The 24951-nt window shown below is 38.4% G+C and overlaps 1 protein-coding gene across 1 annotated transcript in view; it reads right to left on the bottom strand.

Moving 5' to 3' along the window:
* The window catches only part of Top1 (DNA topoisomerase I), an 80061-nt gene extending 55612 nt beyond the window's left edge, over window positions 1–24449 (bottom strand). The window contains exons 1-2 of the mRNA XM_026383171.2: window positions 24171–24449; window positions 23819–23843 (exon numbers count right to left, since the gene is read on the bottom strand). Coding sequence (XP_026238956.1) covers window positions 23819–23843; window positions 24171–24203 — 58 coding nt within the window. The 5' untranslated portion in view covers window positions 24204–24449. The remainder of the gene's footprint in view (window positions 1–23818; window positions 23844–24170) is intronic.
* Between the last annotated feature and the right edge of the window lie 502 nt (window positions 24450–24951).

Here is a 24951-nt window from a genome sequence, read left to right as displayed (position 1 = left end):
CCCACAAAATCTCAAAATGATTGACATTAAAGTAACTTTTTATTTCATCATGATATTCCTAGAAACTACGCAAAATTTTTGTAAAAGTAACAAATATCTCTTTCCAAATGTCTACATGTAAAGTCTGGAATTGCCATTACCTCTTATATAATAACAAAAATTTTTTTTAAGTACTTAGCTAGTTGTTTTTTTTTTTTTAAGGAAGTTCAGTAAGGCAGTAGGATCACTTAATTTGTGGGCATTTTGTAGTAAAGAAAATCTTAAGAGTAAAATATTGAACTAGGTTAACTACTTCCTTTACTTCCAAGTAAAGGATAACATAATGAAGTGAACCAGACCAAAGAACAAGATGAAATAATTTACCTGGATCAGGGAATAGGAAAGACAGTAGAATGAATCGGACATAGAGAAACCAGACACATACAAAAATTTTATGAAAAAATAAGACAATTCCAAAAAACACTTTGTTAGTTAAACATGTTCAAGAATGATGATATACGCCAGGTGGCATCACTTGAGCCTCAGGAGCTTAAGGCCAGCCTGGGTAACCTAGTTAGACTCCTGGAGAAGGGAGGGGGAAAGGGAAGGGGGAAGGAGAAGATCATAAGCACAAAAGACTGGGTTCAAACCCTAATATGATTAGAGACATCACAGAACAGCACAGAATGGAAGAAACCCAAAAGAAAAGGAAGCAGACTGGTTCAATAATGGAAAACATCTGATTCAAATTCTCATTCTGTCACTTAGTATGTGACCTTGGTTAAAGCCACTATCAGATCTATAAGGTGGCAGCATAGATCAAGTGTTGAAAGCTTTAAATCTCTGTTCATCAACAGAGATTGATATCTATAACCTTGGTAAATTCACCTCTCTTGCAAGTGAAGAAACTAGGGCTCAGAAAATTTAAATGATCTTAAAATTTTTTATTTTGCAAGTCAATTATCTCTATAGTTTTACATAATTCTAGGTTAATCTCCAAGAAATCACAAACATTAACAAATGACAGTGAGATAATCATTATTTAACCTTCTTCAATATTAATTTACATAGAACTGAGTTGAACTTATCCCATACAACTTAGGAATTCAAGTTCAATATGTGCATTTGAGGCAGTAACCATTTTCCATTCTCCCTGCCCGCCAAAGCAACATTGGCTGTTTTCTTTCATATACTCAGATCCAGGAAAGAAAAGCACTTATGAAGAAAGAAGTAAAACTTTGGCATACTCTTAAAAATCCTATAAGGCCTGAAAACCTTGAAGGGATGCACCAAAAACAGTTAACACCCCACACACAGAAGTACATTTGTATTACTTTAGTTGTAGTCATCAGGTGGCTAATAGTGTTGCCAATTCTATTCCATCCAGGGTCTCTAAATTCTCTTATCAAACAAAATCCAATTTAAGGATAATCATTTACACTCTCTTAAAAGAGAAAGGGGACTGAAATATGAAATAAAGTAAACCAAAATCCACGCAAGTATGATTTTGGCAAAATGAACCTATTACATATAGCTATAATGTTCTAATTAAAAATTTTATATATATTAAAAAAAAAGAGCCAGGTGAGGTGGTGCATGCCTGTAATCCCAGCAGCTGGGGAGGCTGAGGCAGAAAGATCAAAGTTCAAAGTCAGCCTCAGCAACTTAGTGAGATCCTAAGCAACTAGCAAGACTCTGTCTCTAAATAAAATATAAAAAAGGAGTGGGGATGTGGCTCAGTGGTTAAGTGCCCCTAGGTTCAATGCCCAGTACAAAAAAAAAAGGGGGGGGGGAGTCTGGCTGGGGTTGTAGTTTGATGGTAGAGCACTACTCATGCATGAGGCCCTGGGATAGATGGAAAGAAGGAGGCCATGGGTAGATGGAAAAAAGGAAGGAACAGGGAAGAAAGGAGAACGGGGAGAGGGAGGAAGAAAATGTTTCGGGAGAGAGAAAAGAGCAAGCATGATCTTAAAACTTTTCCTGAGAACAGATAAAGGCAGTCCTTTGCTTCCTTAAAAACAAAGGCAGACAAAGAAGGGGACTCTACCATGTTTTAAGCCGCACAGCCCTTTACATGGACTTTCAATGGTAGGTTGAGACCTTACTAAACCTGCCTTCCCTAAGAAGGCACATACAACTTTTGTCAAAAATAATCTCTGCTCCTCTCTGACATACAAATATAAAACTAGTTGATTAAGTAAGGAACCATTTGAATGAACACACTGAGTGCAGCAATTAAGTTTTTAAAGAAGATATTATCTTCTCATTATTAAAACTCTTCTACTGAGATAAACCCATACACCTTGTTCTTCCTAAAGATGGATACCATATCCCCCAAAACTGAGGCCTAAACAAAAATCAACATTTCTACTTAACACTCTATACCCAGTATATTCAAATACTTTTAAAGAAGACTGTTTATGTTTAGGATAGATAACAAGCTGGTCTCAGGTGATAATGACTGGCATCTGGGTATATGGTCAGTATGGGAGTAGGGGGTGGAGTGAATCTCTTATTTGAATGCTTATAAAAAAGTGAAAGTGTGAAAAATTCCACCATTCCAACATTGGTGAAGATCCAATATTGGTTCATTTTAATCTAGGAAACCCAGAATGTGAACATCTTAAATTTTTCTTGACTTCAACTGAGTTCACAGAAGAGTTCTTTCTTATCACTAAGTTACAGCAATTCTTAATAAAAACATTTCCAAAATTTCAAGGCATAGTTAAAAGTCTTTCAAAGTAAGGAAGACAGAGGCTATTTAAAATAGAAATTTTCTTTGGCTAAAAGCTCAGAGAACTCTAGAATTTAAAAGGAAAGAAAAATGTCCTTTCAAATCTAAAGAAAATCCTTAAAATCTCAAGAATAAGGAAAGATACCAGCAACATTTTCTTTTTCTTTTTCTTTTTTTTTTTTAAATTTTTATTTTATTTATTTTTTAGTTATTGGCGGACACAACATCTTTGTTTGTATGTGGTGCTGAGGATCGAACCCGGGCCGCATGCATGCCAGGCGGGCGTGCTACCACTTGAGCCACATCCCCAGCCCAACATTTTCAATTTCTAAAGCCAAATTATTATTTGTCTTCCTCAAATATGTCCCATATACAAACAAGAGCTTTTGTCATGAACAGACTTATTAAATACTGAAATTAATGTGGTTCCCCATTAGGGACATGGTATTCTCAAAACAAAAATCCTTTCCAGCTGAAAAGATGATAGACTAAGGTATAAATAACTCTCCTTGAGAAAAAGCTGGGCTTCACAATATACATTCATTCAAATGTTTACTAAGTGCCAATTCTATGTCAGGCATTGTTCTAGGTGTGGAAATAGACCTGGTTTTAAAATGGAGTCCCTGTCCTCATGAAATTTTATAATAAGCATAATATCCACTCTTTCCAACAGTAGCAGCTATTGAATGAATAACTTTGAAAAGAGAGAGATAAACAGGCTCCATAACTGCCTAAGTTTACCTGGACTTGCCCCTATGAAGTTTCAGAATCAGATTTTAATGGTGTAGCTGAAAAAGATCTTCATGGTTAAGTTAAGGAGCCAAGTCCAAAAGAAAAAAAAAAAAACTTGAAAGTTGCCAATTAATTTGCAAAGTGTTAAAGTCTTTCTCCTCAATATCCAATACTTGGGGATATCTCTTCATCAGAAACTTACAAGTACTATGGATTAAAAAACTCGAAAGTAAATGAGGGGTGGGGAAAGCTGGGGCTGTGGCTCAGTGGCAAAGCACTTACCTAGCATGTGTGAGGCACTGGGTTGGCATAAAAATTAACAAAATAAAGGCATTCTGTCCATCTAGGACTACCAAAAAAAAAAAAAAAAGGTACATCTGGTATTTTTAATTTCTTTAGCTCTGAAATACAACTTCAAATTTTTAAAACCTGCCACTGTAATTTCCAAAGTACCTACATGGTCAGAAGAAAAGCCATAAACTGAGTTTAAAAACAACAAGAATCTACTTGGGCTTTAAACATAAACAACTGTGTCACATATTTTCCTAAGGGCCTTGCCATGGAAAAGATACACATGAAACAATCTACCGGGCTACAGTAAGCCTCAAATTCAAACAAAACAAAAAAGGTTAAATGGACAGATGTTTTCTTTTCTAGATCACTTCCACATTTAAATTTGATCCCCTTTTATGTTTTTATAAACATTTCAATTATCTTAATCTATTTCATCATAGGTTTTTCCTATGTACTCATTTTAACTTATTTTACAACCTTTTCTCTCATCCTACTCCTTCCGTTATGCCCTTTAAGTTCAAGTTCATCTTCCTTTCTTTCTCTGGCTTTCATCTCCAGGGATCAATCAATTGTATTAAAAAAAAAAAAAAAAGAATTCAGATTTAACTGATGGGATCAACAACCTGTCTTTTAAAACAGTATGTCACCTTGTTACTTATAAGAAGGGTTTCTAAGCTGGAGAGTCTAGATACAATCTAGATACAGAAGAGACTGTTCGCTATTATATTATTATGACAACAACCATGACAGATTTATATATTTTTAGTTGTTTTGATGGACATTTTTATTTTTTGTTATTTATTTGTATGGGTGCTGAAAATAGAACCCAGTGCCTCAACAGGTACTAGGCAAGCACTTTACCACTGACATGTCCCCACATGACAGATTTTTAAAGTTAATTTTACCTTTTTTTTTTTGGTACTGGGGACTGAGCCAGGAGTGCTTAACAACTGTAGAACATCTCCACACTTTTTGTATTTTTTTATTTAGAGACAGGGTCTCACTAAATTGCTTAGGGCCTAAACTGCTTAGGTTGACTTTGTTCTGCTGCAGGCTCCCGAGGCACTGGGATTACAGGCCAGGCTAATTCTACTTTTTAACAGTAGGAAGACATTTTTAGAGCAACTCAAGAGTTTTCATGCAACATCCTGATGGGTCTTAGGCAACATTTCTTGGCTTTGGGTCTCAGTTTTCTAATCTGTAAAAATGACCTTTATTGATCCCTTAAACTTACAATCACAAAAGTAAATATATAAATGCTTAAGAGCATTCTCTTTTTATGAGGCCCTGGAACTTGGACTTAACCCCAGACATGTATTTTGACACAAGTTCTCCAAATGACTATAATCCAGATTGACCAAAATCATATTTGAAAATTCTGCCTTAGTGCTTTTGTTCCAAGTCTTCTGAGAACTAAGTAATACCAAATACCAGCTACGCTGCTCTTTTTATTTTCAGTTTTAACTTCAACTGAGTCCAATATTCCTTTAAAAGACAAGCACAAGATGCTGAGTCTCTGCCCCCCACCCCCTACTTTTCTTCCTTTCTTAGGACTCCTATGTGAGAGTAAGAAGGAAGAGCTCTAAAGGATGATACAGCTACCCCAACTTGGATAAGGAGAGGGCTTTTTAAAATGTAAATTTGTTGTTGTTGTTTGGACATTAGTATACAGAGCCATCCTCAGAGAAAGACAGTTAATTGAGTCATGCTAGTGGAACTCTGTTGAGAAAATGCAATGTATAGAAAAAAAGATGAATTAAAACATAATGAAGCTACAAACTCAGTTAATTCTTTAAACTTGGCTTAGAGAGACCAACTAACATGACAAAAGTCCTGTGAGCTTCATGTGATACACATAAGCACAGCCAACTCAAGTTTTTTTCTGTAAATGGCCAGGCAGTAAATAGTGGAAGCCTTCTAGTCTATTCAACTTCTGTTGCAAGTACTCAACTCTGACACTGTAGCACAAAAGCAGCCACATGTTATATGTAAATAAATAAGCGTGGCCATATTCCAATAAAAATGTGTTCATGAACACTGAACTCTGAATTTCATATAGTTTTTGTCACTGAAATAATCTCTCTTTGTCTTCAACTATTAAAAAACACAGGGATGGGGTTTTGGCTCAGCGCTAGAGCACCTGCCTAGCACATGTGAGGCACTGGGTTCGATCCTCAGGATCACATATAAATAAAAATAAATAAATAGATCTACAACTAAAAAAATAAATAAATGAAGGGGGGTGGGTAAAAACAGTCTCAGTTTAGGGCCATACGAAAGCAGGTCTCAATTGCAGAATACTGCACTAATATTATCTAGAAATAACACCTGCCTCTAAAAGAAAGGAGCCTTTCAAGCTCAATGTGTAAAGAATACCATCCCCTCAACTCTATCTATAACTCTCAAACTCTTGAACTTTCCCCTAAATGATATTCATATTAAGCATCTTTCCCATCTCTTTCCTTCAAACAGTCTGTGAACAGCCATTAATCAACTTGATTTGAAAGTGGTTAAAAATCTACCCCATTCTGGCAAACAAGACAAAACAAGTCACATGAATGAAAACTAAGAAGGAAAGCCAAAGTTAGGTATCCTACTAATACTGCTTCTTAAGCAGCAAGCTAGTAAAATGTTACTTATCTTCCTCAAAGTGGAAACATCATACTTGCTCACATAATGCTAATTCAGATGAAATTGCTTAGCAAATAAGATGACTACAGAGGTCCTTATAAAATAACAGAATTTCTTATTAATCTTCATTTAACAAAAAGATCCTTTTTCTTCAATACTCAGCTAAGTAGGTTTTACTGATTTCTGGAATGACTGGCTCTAAGCAGAAGCTGAACTGCTAAAATCAACTATCCAGGGGTCACTGCTGCACAGGCAGGCAAGCTAAGAAATACACTTTAAAATGCAGCAGAGCCCTTAGTCAAGGGTCCACTAGAAATCAGAGCCCTAAAAGTAATGGGTAATTCCATTAAAGTCCAGAATTCCTAGGTGTCACTTAGGCTCCCCATTACCTTGTTCTGTCTCACATTTAAGAACTCAGGCTGACATCGATGTTCATAGCAGCACAATTCACAATAGCTAGACTGTGGAACCAACCCCGATGCCCCTCAATAGATGAATGGATAAAAAAAATGTGGCATTTATACACAATGGAATACTACAAAGCACTAAAAAATGACAAAAATCATGGAATTTGCAGGGAAATGGATGGCATTAGAGCAGATTATGCTAAGTGAAGCTAGCCAATCCCTAAAAAACAAATGCTAAATGTCTTCTTTGATATAATGAGAGCAACCAAGAACAGAGCAGGGAGGAAGAGCAGGAGGAAAAGATTAACATTAAACAGAGTCATAAGGTGGGAGGGAAAGGGAGAGAAAAGGGAAACTGCATGGAAATGGAAGGAGACCCTCATTGTTATACAAAATTACATATAAGAGGTTGTGAGGGGAATGGGGGAAAAAATAAGGAGAGAAATGAATTACAGTAGATGGGGTAGAGAGAGAAGATGGGAGGGGAGGGGAGGGGAGGGGGGATAGTAGAGGATAGGAAAGGTAGCAGAATACAACAGTTACTATTATGGCATTATGTAAAAATGTGGATGTGTAACCGATGAGATTCTGCAATCTTTGTAATGTTTTGAATAACCAATAAAAAAAATTTAAAAAATTTAAAAAAGAACTCGGGCTGCAGCATCAGACAGGCCTAAACTGCTCTACAGTTTAGTTACCAACTACATAAGTCTTGAGCCTAAACTTCCCAAGTGTAGACAGAAGTGTTAACTAAGAATCAAGATGGAAATACCCAATACTCCAGACATTGCTCAAGACACAGTATATGTCCAAATATGAGCTATTTCACCCCTTATCATTTCGATCTTTTACTCCCCCCAAAAAACTGAGCATAATTTGAGGAAACTGCAGAAAAGCGGATCTCCTGCCAGTCTTAAAGCAATTTACTCAAGTTGCTATTAAAGACCTTGTCATGTACACTCTGTATGTCCTCAGAACGTATGTTCTCAGAATGGTCAATATCACTACACTATTTTACATATGTCTAGCTGTGAGCCAGATTACTTATTTATGAACATGCAAGTGCAAAGTGACTCCACCTGGGATGCAGAAGCAGAGATTCTGATCTGCTTTTACTATAAGGTGAACTCATTTTGGGTGAATTAGTCTCTTGGGTGTTGCTTGGTAATCTCTACCATCTTTCATCATCTACACTTACAGAGGTAGAAATTTACTTATTACTAATTATAATTTAAGAAATCCAAGTTAACTTGTTATGGTTAGAAGCTATTTCTAATGAGGATTTGGGCTAATCCCATCCGTTTTAAAGAATACTGATCCATAAATGTAAGTCAACTTGTTTTGTCAACTAAACATAATAATTCTGACATAAAATGAACTCATTCTGTCCAAAGGATCATAATTGTTCACCTTTGTTTAGTACTAAAAAAGGCCAAATAAAATGGAGAACTGCTTGAATTTCCAACTGTTTGGGTAAACACAACTCCACTTACTAGTAAGTTCTCTTAACATGTCACCCAGGATAAGATAATGTACAGCCATATTTCTTGGGCTCAAAAGCCTCATGGCTAACAGGTACCATACCAGATAGCACAGATACAGAATATTTCCATCAAGATGGAAAATTCTATTGGACGCTGCTAATCTAGATACCTGAATCAGGAGAACATTGTTCCTTTACTAGTAAGGAGCCGGAGGCACTTCTTATGACTTCTAGATAGTGACAATAAGGTCAACATGGAGAATTCCTTTGCGCTAACTCCCTGCTTAGCACTCTTCTGCTCCACCTGCTGAGGCCTTTTCCCTACATGGCACTGCACTATGCTGTACAGTCCATTAAGGTCAGCCAGAAGTTTGGCTAAGATGGCCACCTCAAAAGTAGGTTGCTTCTGCAGGGCCCCTGGGCAATCAAAACCTCAATGAGCATCTTCGCAAGTCTCAGTCTACTTCAGGAGAAGGCAAACAAATTCCATTTTTACTAACTCATCTTTATCCTCTAAATACAAGACTTAAAGCTGGAATTTTTCACTCTTGCTCCTAAATACTTCCCTATAGAAAGTCACCTTTTCACAAGGACATCCCTCTACTGATAATGTTTTTCTCCTTTCTTAGGAGGTAGAACTTAAAAGGGAGAAAGGACTTGTCTAACCTGAAAATGTAACTTCTCAAGCCAGCTCAATTAGGGCAGGCCCATTCCTGCAGGTTTGTCCTTCTTTGCTTCTATTAAGTGAGTCCTCAATTCTTGGGAAATAAGAGTGACTACAAACTTCCTCTCTATGCTACACAGGAACCCACAGCTCAGCCTAAACTGCTTTTGTTTCCAATGGTCACAGGCTTCAAAATGCTCACAAGTCTGTACCATTTCTGGCTATAAAGGTTTCCAGAATGTTGATACATTGCTTCATGTATCCTATTACTAATTCAACCAAAGGGCCTTCATTGTCTAGAGTGCTACTATTGACTGTGCTCAAATGCTCAGACCCATTGTCTGGGTCACTAGCTGTACAAAGAGTAAGCCTGAACACACCTCCCCTACCAATTAACATTTTCTTTAGGAATACAAGAAGTCTTTCTAGCATTAATCATGTAACTGGCTCCTTAAAGATTTTTATGCTCCAGAGAACCTTCTCCAGTTATGAATTACTTCAACATTGTAAACATATAAAGAAGCCTAAGAACTGCATAAGTAATAAGGCCTGTCCATTTGGTCTTGTTTAAAAAAAAAAAAAACCAAAAAACACTGCTTAAGAGGTTGAATTACTGTCACACATGGTGGTACAAGCCTATAATTCCAACAACTTGGAGACTGGGGCAGGAGGATCACAAGTTTGAGGCTGGCCTCAGCAATTTAGCAAGGCCCCATCTCAAAATAAAAAATAAAAAAGGGCTGGGGATGTGGTTCTGTGGTTAAGCACCCCTGGATTCAAATCCCCTGTATTGGGGGAAGGGGAAAAGTTTGAATTACCACAAAACAAACTTAAGGCTTCATATAAATGTCAGGAGTATAGAATTTGACCAGAAGCATATTGTGGTCAGTCAATTTATCTCACTCTTGTCAACCAGTTGACTGGGATTATAGTAGTACCAGATATCACTAAGTGCCCTTTAATATGATTGAGGTTGAAAGTTTTACAGATGACTTGCTCAAAGCCACCTAGCTACAAAAGAGTTGACCACAGTTTATCTAACTCCAAAGTCTATATTTCATTGGTGAGAACAAGGACTTTGTTAACTGCCTTTAATTTTTCCTAAAACTATAAGGCTCAGTAAGGGAAGATACACTTCAAAGCTTGCTCTACTACTCTGGTTCTATAACTAGTGTGCCTCAGATCAGCTGGTGGACTCCTTAAAACCCAGATAGCGGAGTACCTTCCCGCTCAAAGTTTGAAAGCCAGTAAATCTGGCTAAGGCTCAAGAATTTGAAAATTTCTAGAAAGCTTTCAAATAATGCTGATGCTGATCAGGAAATCACAATCTTGAGAATCACTGCTCTATTCAGATCTTCCCATTTCAATCAGCTCCATCAGTAGCTAAAGTTCCAACTAATTTAATCTAAAGGTAGTGACCTCCATAGATTGGATCTTCAATATTCCACTCAATTATGCTAATATCTTCTAAATCCCTACCTTAATCACCCTAGAAATACTGGTATAAAAACAATTTCTAACTTTTTGAGTTAGACCTTAACAATCCCACCCAAAAAAGTAACACCAGGATTAAATGGCTTGTTAAACATGGAACAAGTAGGAGAAATGTTTAGAATTCTTATGAGGCAAGAAAAAACAACTGCAAAAGCAATTTATCAACTCTACTTAGGTAAATTCTCACTGGAAAGTAAAAATTTTATTTTCAGAGTGGAGTAGGAGTAAAAATCAAACATTTAACAGCAAAGGAAACAATTGGGAATGTGAAACAAGAACTTGCAGAATGGAAGAAAATCTTTGCTTAGCTATTCTTCTAAAGGATTAATATTTAAAATATACCAAAAAAAACCCACTTTACATCAAAAGATCAAATACCCAATTAATAAACTGGGCAACAAATTAAACAGACATTTCTCAAAAGAAGAAATACAAAGGACCAACAAACATATGAAATAATGCTCAACATCACTAGCAATTAGGGAAATGCAAATTAAAAACTACACTGAGGGGGCTGGGGTTGTGGCTCAGTGGCAGAACACTTGCCTCGCACATGTGAGGCACTGGGTTCACTCCTTAGCACCACATAAAAGTAAATAATAAACAAAATAAATACAAAGAAAGAGCCGGGCACAGTGGCACAAGCCTCTAATTCCAGGGCCTTGGAAGGATAAGGCAGGAGAATCGTGAGTTCAAAGCCAGCCTCAGCAACTTAATGAGGCCCTAAATAACTCAGCAAGACTCTGTCTCTAAAATATTAAAAAAGGGCTGGGGATGTGGCTCAGTGGTTAGGTGTCCCTGGGTTCAATTCCTGGTCCAAAAATGATGATGACGACGATGACAATAGATGATGGAGGGGCTAGGGTTGTGGCTCAGCGGTAGAGCACTCGCCTAGCACATGCGAGGCTCTGGGTTCGATCCTCAGCACCACATAAAAATAAATAAATCAAATAAAGGTATTGTGTCTAACTACAACTAAAAAATAAGTATTAAAAAAATGCTAGAGAGGATGTGGAGAAAAAGGAAACTTTTACACTTTTGGTGGGACTGTAAATTAGTAAAACCACTATGTAAAATCAATATAGGGATTTCTCAAAGACCATATGACCCATCTATACTACGCCTCAGTATTTATCCTAAATAATTAAAGACATCATACTACAGTGATACATGCATACCCATGTTTATACCAGCACAATTCACAATAGCTAAACTACGAAATCAGCCTAGGTATCCATCAACAGATGAATGGATAAAGAAAACATGATACATATACACAATGGAATTTCATTCATTCATCAGCAGGAAAAGGGATGAAACTAGAGACCCTTATGTTAAGCAAAATAGATCAAACTCAAAAGGTTGAGAGACATGTTTTCTCTCACAGGTAGAAGCTAGAGAGGGGAAAAACGAAAAGAAAGGTGGGGGCAGGTCTTATGAAAATCAAAAGGTGATCAGTAGAGGAAAGGTGTGGGGGGGAGTTGGTAAGTGCTGGGTAGTGATATTGGCCAAATTACACTGTGTGACAGGTGACAACAAATCCCACCATTATACACAACTACAAAATACCAATTAAAAAAAATAGGGGGAAAAAAGAAAAAGTGTCAAGCTTTTATAAGAATACATTGAAAAACAACATTCTGGTCCTTTTAAAAAAAATTCTGTAAGCTTTACAGCTTAACCAATGTAGTGTCTAAATACATCAGCCAAATGAGTTCAGAGTGATCAGTTTCTCCAAAGATGGTTTATGGGTCACTTGTATTAATCAGAATCATTCAGGATTACTGGAAATACATTTTAAGTGCAGATTTTCAGTATCCTCTACTGTACAATCAACTTCTAGTAGTAATAGGAATTTCTAATTCTATCAAGCACTCTCAGGTGATTCTTATGCATATAAGCTTGAAAACAATTAAAACAGCTTAGCTGGGGAATGGCGCACGCCTGTAATACCAGGGGCTTGGGAGGCTGATGCAGGAGGATAGCTAGTTCAAAACCAGCCTTAGAAATGGTGAGGCACTAAGCAAATCAGTGAGATCCTGTCTCTAAATAAAATACAAAATAGGGCTGGGGATGTGGCTTGGTGGTGGAGTGCTCCTGAGTTCAATTCCCAGTTTAAAAAAAAAACAAAACAGCTTAAAGCTCTCAACATTTTTCATTTGATCATCAACCAGCTGATGAGTGTGGAAAGAAAGGAGTTCCCATAATACAATGTAAACTTTCCTTGAGCTGGACATGGTGGCTCAGACCTGAAATCCCAGCTACTCAAATAAATAAAAGGGGGGATGTAGCTCAGTGGCAGAGGTATCCCTAGGTTAAATCTCCAGGAGTATGAAAGCAGACAAGAAAAACATTTGTTGAAAACTTCTGTATTGATCATATAGGATGAGACTGTGCTCTTGTCCATTTCTTTGAGTTAGGCAAAAACACAAATATCTAAATACTAGACAGAATGAAAAACTGGAAGAGAATAACAAAAGTTCAGACAAAGCTAGAAAAAAAAACCATGGTTATTTTGGCTTGGGGTGGGGTAGAGTAGGTGGTGACTTCCCAGGAAAGGAAACGGAGTATCTATAACTATTTCATCAACACTGAAATAGGCTAAAATGTTTCTAACCTTCAAAGTGTTCACAATTCCAAGTAAAGGAATACTTGAACATGATCTTAAAGAATTGAAGAAAAGAGTGCACACTCAACTGTAAACTTCATTTCTAGAAATTAATGAAAGACAGTTGCTATAGAAAGACTGTTTTAAATAATCACATTTTTGGAAGGTAGGTGAGGTGGCACAAGCCTGTAATCCCAGGTACTTAGGAAGCTAAGGCAGAAGTTCACAGTCAGCCTGGACAACTTAATGAGACCATGTATCCAAAAAAAAAAAAAAAAAAAAGAGTGTGAGGCCCCAGTAGCCCCCCCCCCACCAGAAAAAACAAAAACAAATTTAAAAAAACCCCACACATTTTCAATAAATGCACTTTTTAGGTAGCTTCCGGTTTGAAAATAAAGCATAACAAGCCTGAAGTTACAAAGACTAGTCAATTTGTGTTCTTTCTCTCCCCTTTTATTTCCTCTCATGATTAAATGAAAACATAAAAAATTAAGAAATAGATCTTGAGATCTGATCAATACCCTGAGAGTTTCATAATTCTTCATTTCTTTTTCTTTTTTGTACTGGGGTTTGAGCTCAGGGGCACTTGACAACTGAGCCACATCCCTGGCCCTATTTTGTATTTTATTTAGAGAGAGTGTCTGAGTTGCTTAGTATCTCGATTTTGCTGAGCCTGGCTTTAAACTCGTGACTGTCCTGCCTGAGCCTCCCAAACCGCTGGGTTGTTTCTTCATTTTTTTTTTAGTTGTATGTGGACATTATATCTTACTTTATTTTTATGTGGTGCTGAGAATCAAACCCAGTGCCTCACGCATGCCAGGCAAGCACTTTACCATTGAGCCACAGCCCCGGTCCTGTTTTTTCGTGTTTGATGCTAAAAAGCAAGAACTACTGACACTGCATCCAAGAATAAAACACAGTAAGATTAATAACTACTCTTAATACTTTTCAAGTATTCCAATCATTGAAGCATAGTAATCCCTTCTTAGCCACAAAGATTTGTTCCAAGATGTTCCTTGAATGCCTAAAACAGAACCGAATATATACTATGTTTTTTTCCTATTCATATGTGCCTATGATAAAAGTTTAATGTATAAATCAGGCACAATGATTAACAATAATGATAATAAAACAGAACATATATGAAAAGATATGGTAAAAGTTAATTAAAACTAATTTTTATTTCTGAAATTTTCCATTTAATATTTTCAGAACACAGTTGACCATGGGTAACAAAACCAAAGAAATCAAAATTGCATTGTATCTTGCATTTTCTGAGGAATTCTGTGTACTGCTCATGTTAAGATATTTCATGGATTAGGAAGTAGGTAATAATAGCTATATATGTAAATTGTTCATAAAATTAATTTCTTGAAATTAAGTATTGAGCTTTTAGTTCTTTAAATTTGTGAAAATGGTGATTTCAAAAATCTATTTCAGGCAAATTAGTTCAAGGATTTCGACTTTAAAATACTTGAATTATCTATAGTCACATAGATCTCGAAGATAGAATGGGAGCATTTATAGTCACTGACAATCTACCAGTCTGCTCAGAGAAACTAGAAAACTATTTTTCTAAAATTTATGCAACATAGGTGTCTGATATAAAAAGGTAATGCAAAATAAATACACAGAACTTAAATGTCTCTATTCCAGATGAAAAAGTTTAATAAGTGTATAAGTATACTTTAAAAAAAAAAACCCGTAACAGGAATAAGAGTTTAAACATCTTTGGAAATTTAAGTTCCTAGTTCCAATTTCTTTAAGGAAAAGAAAACTGGAAATAGGACTAGAAACAAAGGCAAACATCACTCTCTTACTCTGATAGTGAAACTGCTAGAAAGTACCTCCAGTTCCCATTCACCGTGGTATGACAGAAGCCTTTGTACTGGGGCCCAAAGAAAAATCCCAATAGAGGAAGTGACTGTACATACCTATGACTTAGTATTTCAAAGTGTTCATTCTAGGGGTTGGGGATGTAGCTCAGAGGCACAGCACTTGCCTAGCATTTGTGAAGCACTGTGTACGATCCTTAGCATCACATAAAAAATAAAACAAATAAAATAAAGGCATGCTGTCCACCTGCAACTACAAAAAAAAAAATTTTTAAAAAGGTGTTCATGGGCTGGGGATGTGGCTCAAGCGGTAGCGCGCTTGCCTGGCATGCATGCAGCCCGGGTTTGATCCTCAGCACCACATACAAAAAAACCCAAAGATGTTGTGTCCGCCGAAAACTAAAAAATAAATATTAAAAAATAAATAAAAAGATGTTCATTCTAAGAGCCATAAGAACTTGTCTTGCCTACCTATCTGTATCTACTAGCTACAAATATTTAGTTTTGAATATTTGCATAAAAATGACAACTCCAATTTTCCTTTTACAGTTAAACATAAAATGTTTAGCTTCCTAAGTAGATTTTTAAATATTGCACCATCTCAAGTACAAAGGGGCAAAATTACTCAATGCCAAACATTCCTAACCTGTAACTGAAGGTATGAGAAACAGAGTAATTTGTACACAGTCAGTCCTTGTGACTAGGTGACTAAAGATATCCCAAAGTCTAGACAAGTGTACCCTCCTAAACTAGCCTGCCTAAAATTAAAAGTAACCATGCCAAATGCAAGGCTCCATAATGACCCCACCTGCTTGATTAAAATCTCAAAGAAGATACATAGCCAAGTTTAAAGAAATAAATGTGTTCCCTTTTATACAAAAGACTAATGAAACAACCTCTGAATAAAGGAGGTGGTGTTTTTTAAAAGAATTAGCAAGGAACTACAAATTTTGTTCTTAGCTTCACCTTAAATAATCCTCACATGTTCTTGAATCTTCAATCTTTGTGAGGCAAGTACTATACCTACTTTACAGGTGAATAATTAAGGCTCTGGTATTAACTGGTTCAAAGATCTGGAAATTGAGCAGAAGCTCAAGAATCAAATTTGAATTCCCTAGACTCCAAGCCTCTGCTATTTGAGTGTATATGCATAGCGGGTGAGGGGAGACACTATTCACATTCTGTATTAGAGAAAAACAATGTAAGAGACCTGTTTTATAGATCTTCCAACCCTATTGTGGACATTCTCCTTAAATACTGAGGACAATAAAGCTAACAGTATTAATATTCTTCTTCCCAGTTTCTTCCCCATATATTTTAAGCATGATATCTCTTTGAGATATTTATTTTTTGAAGATTTTTATCTCTGAAGAATCTTTAAAACTAGACATCATCCTGTAATTTCTATAACATACAATTATCTTCTGTGACCTACCTTTAATTGATTATTAATTTTGAAGTCTGCTCCTGTGATAATTTTCATGATCAACGGCATAAAATCTCTACTAAGATCCATTAGGTTTAATCTAATGAACATTAGTGAACACATCCCCACTTGCGTTATTTCTTTTAAGTAGCACTTCTAAAACAACAGAATCAAGACAACTCAATATTCAGCATTAGCTAGATTTATAAGCTATTACTGAAATTTCTACTGACAACATAAGTTTAAAAACAAAATTTCATGAAATACCCTAAATGCCTCTACTCATGCAAAGTATTACATATAAAATTTGTTACTGAATTCTCACATGTAAACTTTATTATTTAAGGTATTCTTAAATACCCGAGTTGGTCCCTTTAAGTCACCATTTGAATAAATGAAAAATTAAGATAATTCAGGTGTTTTGAGTCTTGCAGTTTAAAAACATTTTGGGGGAAAGTAAAATAGTGGCTGAAAAGACATATGTATCTAAATTTAGCCCAAACCTACACATGGAGTCAGATTTTATTTTACAGTGATTGGTTCACAATTGGAAGGTATCAGTGTAGATGATGCAGTTCAGTTAGGTAAAAAGACTCAACCAACTCTAGTTACATGCTACAATTCACTGTGTAAATGTCAGGAAGATTTAAAATGTTAACAGAAAATATCAATGAAGGATAAAACTCACCAATTCCCTATTCATATCTAATATTCAAACTAAAGATTCATTTTAGAACAGAAGATGTCTGGCCAAAGTTTAATTTCACAATGTGAAGAATCACCTTTATAGACTTATTTAATTCTCAATAGTTTATGAAAAAGAAATAGCCTTGTTTATAGATGAGAAAGGTTCAGGAACCAGGCCAAGTTCCACAGTAAAATAAGGACTTACATTTTTCTTAATACCACTCCAATTTCTTTTCTACCAAAACTGCTCAAGAGCACATATTCCCCATGCCCTCCCTCTTCACCACCTTCAGCTATCAATCTGGTTCCAGTCTTAAGAACAAAGCACCTCTTGAAACAACATTGCTGGTACAAGGGGTTCAGGCTATCTTTACCCACAGATAATTAATGGTAGGCTATGATGCCTGTAGTACAAGCTTACCAATTACAACCTGGGTTTCTGTAAAGTGCACTAAAGCAGTATGTTACCAAAACAGGGAGATGAGAAGGGGGAGGAAAAAAAATAAGGAAAATTTTCCTTTCCAGGTCTCTGTTTGTCCTAAGAACCTATGCAATCTCTGCTATCCCCTATTTACTTCAAATATAATAAACACATGGTGTCTAGTAAGCTATCAAAATTAGTTTCCCTCTTCCCACTTCCTTTTATGCACTGAGTGAGAGCTCAGACAGCTGACTACAAAGAAAGGAAGAAGAGGCTACCATAACCAAGTTGGGCAAATTAAATATCTTAGGCAATGGGATCCAAAAATGATAGCTTTTGAAACCTGCTGGATGGGTCTCCTGCCCAATCAGTAATATGCCTATGGAGCTTTATAAATCTGAATATTCAGATATAGATGCAAGTGGGAAAAGTACATTATTTTAGTGTAGGATTTAACTTCAGTCAAGAAAGAATGTCTCCCCCCAAAAAGATGGTCCTAGGATTGTATTTTGCTAGGTTGTGCCAAAAGAAATGATACAAAGGATATTGGGAGCAAGGGTTGGGCTGGGGAAATTTTGTTCTTAAAATATAAGAAAATGTCAGAACACCCTGTAAATTTGTTCTTAACAAAGACAGGTGACTGAAGTCCCTAATAATGCTGATCACTTTAACACCTTTCCTTAAAGCCCATCTAGGTAGATCTCAGGAATGCAAATTAATTAAATTGATTTCTTAAATCCACAGAAACAAAAGTTAATCTAAAAGCTTCAGAGGGGAAATACAGACCTGGTAAAGATGCATTCCCCATCCCAAATCTTAATGCAGATTATGTTTCAGAAAAATCTTCACAGTAAAGGTGAAAGTGGTAGGGAGATAAGTGAGTCAGCCTAAAAACTTAAAGATAAATTTAAAATGGGCCAGGCATAGTGGAGCACACCTGTAATCCCAGCAGCTCAGGCAGGAGGATCTCAAGTTCAAAACCAGCTTCAACAACTTAGCAAGGCCCTCAAGAACTCAGTAAGACCCTGTCTCTAACTAAAATACAAAAAAGGGCTGGGGATGTGGCTCAATGATTAAGTACCCTGAGTTTAATCCCTGGTATCAAAGAAAAAAAAGAAGAAAAAAAAAACACACCCTACCAAAAAAATTAAGTTGCCCATTGCCCTTGTAATTTCTTTCTTTACTAAAATTTAGAGGCATAAATGTCAGATACAGATATAGACAATTAATATAAACCCTGATATGAGCAGTCTAGGTCTACATACAAAAAAAAAAAAAAAATCACGTGCAGCCAGGCAGTGGTGCAAGCCCACTTTACTTGGTATAATCCCAGCTTCTTGGAAGGCTCAAACAAGAGGATGGAGAGTCCCAGGCCAGCCTCGGCAACCTAGTAAGACTGTGCCTCAAAAACAAAAACAACAAATAAACAAACAAAATACCCCAAACCACCAAACACCCATGTTCAACAGTACTTATTTGCTGTTTAATCATTTCAACAAAGTATTGACCATTTCCTATACTACCAAAATACAAAATTGTCCCCATCTAATCAAGCCTTGGCCACAGTGCCACCTTCCACTCTTCATCCCCCTTTAAAGTCCCCAGGCTCCACACTATCAACACACCGCACACTGCCTGCACCTAGATAGGCAGCTGGCAAGGACAGTGGGGGTTGACGAAATGCTAATTATTCCAAACTGATGGCCTGTATTTTAGATTTCCTACTTCAGTCTATAGAAATGGAAAGCTGCTTCTTGAACTTCTGATTTAAAAGGACTGCAAATATCGAGGAAGAATTGTTGCAGATACTATTAAAGTAAAACACAATTCGAAATCTTCTTTTAAATTCATAACTTCATTTACTTCTTTATGGGGCAATTTGAAACTTCTCTTATTCTAAACTCTAAGAAGCTAAATTTTCAACTGTTTGCCCAAAAGCCCTTATTATGCAAAATTAATGGTTTCAAAATAATTAAGAGACAGCAGATAATCTAAACCACACGATTCAAAATTTACTCAATGGACTCACTTCCAAATGCAATGAATTAACTATATTTAAATATTTTTCAAGAGGGTTAAAAAAAAAACCCTCAGGGTCCTACATCAAATATTTACTTCATACAATTCCATAGCCTCATTCAAAAAATTTATATTTGAATCTATTTTTTCCAAGAGAATCTAGAATTTACTACAGTTCAACCTAGTTTCATATGGAAAGGATGCAACCCCTCACAAAAGGCACTTCTGTGGAAATTACTTTGGGTTAGAAGAAAATTTAGTTGGCACTAAAGTACAGCAAAAGATGTCAAAGGCCTGTAATATACACATGCATTCATGCCCAACTAATATGAAATAACATAATGTCAATATAATCTACAGTCTCCTAAAATGGTATACATCCAGAAAAAAACAACAAAATCATCTCTCATGCCATTAGCCATGGAGGACAACTGTTACTATAATTATATACAAGCAAGTTTTTTTCTACATATTTACAGACTCAAAAGGTAGACTTTTTTTTGCATCTCACCACTGTATATATGCACTGAAAACAAACAAAAAACTTTAAGTTTGAAATATAAATTTTATGACGTGTTAGTTAAGGATCCCTGGTACTCATATAAATATTAATTCACCATGATCCAGAACAAATTAATGAATCTCTTTCACACTCTCACAATTCCCTATTTTTATGCAGAAAGAAAAGTCAGACTCAATTCTTTTTTGTTATTACTGGTTAAAATGATATTTGAAGACTGACCCTGGGTTTCTATTTTCCATTTTATTCTTATCTGCCCTACCAAAGAAGAGTAGGAATTAGCAACATTAGCAATATTATCTAATTTTTACCTTTTAAACCATAAATTCTTTGATTCCTTTATTTACTCCTGGATTTTCTTGTTTCACCAGGAATACCAGACCCTAAAAATCTGAGATCTGATAGAATACAAGATTCTAGCAGTTTACTAATTATAAAAAGGTGCCCCAAAGGGTCTGCCTATAGTAGAAGGAAAGACAACACTATAACCTAATGCTTTTAAGTATATCCAATTGAGTCTGAAGATGTTCCAGATTTCATTTGCAGGTGCCATCAGTTTCAGTTTTTAAAATGTGATGAGAATTTTTAGAGAGCCACATCAGCCTTCCCCAACACATACCCAATAGCAGAGAAGTACGACTATCTGTTAGCACCAGAAACAATTCATATTTAATTCACTCTCATCCAATTTGAATCAATTAAGCTAACCAGAATAATGAATGATCAAATCATGATAAGACAGTCAAGTATTCTACCATACTAAAGGGTGAGGATGGAAAAGAACCCAAGGACTTCAGAGTACATAAGCAAAACTTCAAGTTCTTGAAACAGAAAAAGCAGCACTAACGCCCTAAACTGATGTTATCATTATCAACTTTACAGACAGCTAGGCAGCATGTACAGTACTGAAATAATGACTCAGCCCCACTATAGTTAGCATTACCAACACCTACAAAGGAAGTCTTTGCACTTAGGTAAAAGAGTGGTTATGATTTCTGCTCCTGAGATTCCTAACTCATGGTTGATATTTTAAATATGACTACATTTCACAAATAACATTTTCTGAGCAGTGGAGTATAGACCAGAATGTTCTAAGTTCCATACGAACAGCCATAATTTTACATACTAGAAGGAATGAGTACACCAAAGAGGAAAAAAATCTATATCTTAGAGGATGATGGCAAGAAAAATGAGAGATGTGTGATTTTAATTGTTTAAGTAAGTTCCTCTTAATACAAAAGATCAATAATGACATGTCTGAATATAAATGTTTTTACAAATTCTTTTATAGTTACATAAATTGATCACTAGTAAACAGTGTATTACTTGATAGAGCGAGCACACAATTACTAATTCATTTTCTAGATTAATATTTACAAAGATAATTAAATACTCTAGTTCAGACTCTTATGGTGGTTAGAAGACAAAAGCGCTCTCTGTCTTAAAGTAACAGATTACATAAAAAGCAAACCATCAAACCCTTTCCTCTCTCCTTCAGTTCATGTAATGGAGATATGTGAAGCTTTTAATTTCTCCATACTAATATCATTCCCATAGCACAATGCTAGGGTCATGAGCTTTGGAGTTTATCACTCACTGACCTCCGGCAAGCTAGTAAATAAACCAAGGCCTCAATTTCCTCATCTATAAAATGGAGATAACAGAACTTAACTTACAAGGGTCTTATGGAGGATAAAATTAGGAAACCCAAACAAGGAAAGCACTGAGATTCTTACCTGGCAGACAGTAAGCATCCAAAAATTATTAACTATTATTTCCAGAAAAAAATGAACAAACACATCCTAAAAGTCAACACAGGCAGTTTATTTTGGTCTCTATAAAAATGGTAGTGGATCAACAGCCCACCAAGGGCTCAATCATTCACATATCCAGTAATTTCTTTGTATAATTCAGATGAGAACTATGGAAAGTTGTTTCTTATGAGAAAGGGCTAAACTTTGCTCCACTGCTAAATATATTACATATTCATCCCAGCCTAACATTAAAAACAACCACCTTTTTCTACATTAAGATCCTACCTTCCTTTAGAGAGATCAAAAGGACTAGATCCTCACCTGCCACATCCTTTCTTTGACCCCATGTCCCAAAGAAACACATCCATACTCTTGCTAGTTCTGAAGAGCAGGGGCCACATCTCCCCCTTTTAAAAGCCTGTCAGGTTGGCTCACTGTACTTAAGAAACAGTTCAACCCTTGACAATTCTCAGCACCTAGTCTTGCACAATACCCTGCTCAGAGTCACTTCAGAGAAATTTCCCCACCCCCAGACAAATAAAGTCCCCTGTGCTCCCAAACCACTTTGGATACACATATGCCCCAGTACCTACCTTATAATTAACTAATTATGTCTCCCCCAATAAAATGGAGAATAAGAGCAGCAATGTGGTCCCAGGTTTAGCTCTAGCACAAAGCACAGTGGTTGGCACCTATCAGGTGCTCAAGGAATGCTATCATTTAACTAGATTCTTACTTGGTTCAGTATCATCTCTTGCTGGATATGCCCCACTTCAAGTATCTAAACATAAGACTGCTCCCAATGGAGCAGGCTAACATGATGGACTGCTGATTACAACAGTAGAAAACCTACTCATCAGCTTCTCCCACTGGAGAGGTTCCCGGAACTCAAACTCAATTGAGCAGGATTATGTACCATCAGAATGAGTGGGAATCCCCAGCAAAACAGAGGTAACTTCTCCTTCAACTTGATTATTGGAAAGCTTGCAAAAGTGAATTGGGGGCACGGGGATGTACTTTTCCAGGGTAACTGAAGTAAAAATATGTAAAGAATAAATGTCTTGGGTTTGGCTGAAAACGGTTCAAAAATATAATGATGGAAAGAAATCAATCCAAATCTTGACTCCTGGAAAAACAGCAGCTTCTATAAAGAATATATAGGAAGCTTGGGTGGGTGCTGGTCTTGTTTCAATAAATAAGATCTACACACCCTCCCCAAACCAAAAGAAAAGGCCAACACATCAGGTCCAGAAGAGATGCTCAAAAACCTTTCCTCTCAACAAGTACACTAAACCGTTTCTCTAAAACCACTGCCTTGGGAACCATAGCCATAATGAAAAGTTCTAGTCACTAATACTTTAATTAAAAAAAAAATCAATATGCCCAAGTCCAACATTCACTTAGGTGACACACAGAGAACTTGCAAACTTTCTGAAGGGAGCTACCTTGGCAACGAAAAACTTGGGAGGAAAAATATGAAGAACTCCACAAAGGGTGTCTTTAGTTCTAGAGCCATAATTCCTACCATAAACATCTTACCCCCTCCTTCCCCAAATCAACAGTTGCCTAAGGGAATCTTTCATTCTGGAAACAGAAAAGGAAGCGAACATGAAGCAGAAAGTGAATAACCTCCCCAAATAAAGTTATATTTGCAAAAAATATATATAATAAATCAGTCTCCGATCCCTCCCTTTCTGGTGAGATCTGTGATTTATACGGCTTTGCTCTGCAGAAAGCTCTTTTTGGGCAGCTCAAGAAAGGAGGCTAGGGAGAGAAAGACACAGGCACAGAAAGGAGAGAGAAAAAGAAAATGGCGCAGAGACTAAGTCCCGACCGTCGACAAGGCGACTTTCCCGGGAGGAATCCCGGCCGGGAAAGGCCGCCCGCAGCCCGGCGGCGGGCGGCACGGGGTCTCCGTTGCCCCCTCTTGGGAAGGCCGCAACCTGGGGGAGCTGGGGCCCCCGGAAAGGGGGTCCAGAGGCAGCCCGATGGGAACAATGGGGCCGGTGAGCGAGGAGCCGGGACTTAGTCTCTGGGACGCCATGTCTGTCCTCTGCCCGGCTCGGGCCGGGCGCGGGGGAGGCGGCGGGCGGCTGGGGGCCCGGGGCGGGGCGGGGGGGGCACACTCACCATTCAATCGGAAATCCGCTTCGATCTGGGGAAAGAAAAGGAGGAAAGATGAAACAACAGGCACGTGAAGCCCCCGGGCGGCGTGGGAGCGCGCGCGGCCGGGAACCGGGCCCACCCAGCGCCCCGGGACCGAAAGAGCCGCGGAGGCCCTGGGGTCTGCCTCGCCTAGCAGCCATCCCCCCCGAACTCTTAACTTGGCGGCTCCGCCCGGGCCTGGCGAGCCCACCTCCCTCGGCGTGCGGCGTCTGGCTGAGGACGCGGGCCTGTCAAAGCCGCAGGTCAGGGGTTGCGGGAGCGCCGGGCCAGGCTGGGCCGGGCCGACCCGTGCTGGGGGCCATGCCGCGGGCCGTACCTGGGAATCGTTGTGAAGGTGGTCCCCACTCATGTCGGCCGGAGCAGCGAGCGCGGCGGGCGGCGGGGCAGCGCAAGGGAGACGTGGACGGTGGGGCCGGCCTGTGCGGGCGGGCGGACTGAACCCCCAGAGACTCGCGGATGTGCGGGTAAGCGGCAGCGGCGGCGGGCCTGAGATTCCCGGAACGGCTGAGGCGGCGACAGCGGAGGCGACGCTGACAGACTGCCGGGCGGGCGGCGAGAACAGACCCCAGCAGTTGTGTAACAGCCTAAGTTCGCATTTCGGCTGACTGCGCCTGCGCGGCCGCTTTTAAATGGGACGTCGGCGACGTCAGCGCTCGCGGAAAGGGGATGAGGGTTGCGGCCCGCCCCCTTGCAATTCGAAAGGCGGACTCGGCTTGGCATCTCAAGCTCCGCCCCCGGCCCGCGCGCGCCGCTGTGATTTGCATAAAGAGCCGACTCCTCCCCCGGAGGTCCACCCAGAGCACACTTCGGTTCCTCTCGCGGCGCCGTTTCTCGGAACACCGAAACCCCCGTGGAAGGAAGTGCGCAGGCGCTGCCCGGACGCCGCCTCCGGACCAGAGCCAGCGGCGCGGCCACGTGGTGGGCCTTTAAAGGCCGCGGCGGGACCCAGCTGGGTCGGGAGGAGTAGATGTCCGGCCTCCTCATCTCCTCAGAGGTGGGGAGACTGGAAGCTGCCAAAACCTTGGCGGCCACGACCCCACGACTCTCACCAGCGCCTAAGATGCTTACGCAGCCGTGAAGCCGTTTGGCTGGAGGAG

Source organism: Urocitellus parryii, chromosome 6 (genome assembly GCF_045843805.1).
Source record: "Urocitellus parryii isolate mUroPar1 chromosome 6, mUroPar1.hap1, whole genome shotgun sequence".
Taxonomy (NCBI): Eukaryota; Metazoa; Chordata; class Mammalia; order Rodentia; family Sciuridae; genus Urocitellus; species Urocitellus parryii.
The sequence above is the reverse complement of the archived record's forward strand: the minus strand, read 5'-3'. Positions and strand labels throughout refer to the sequence as shown.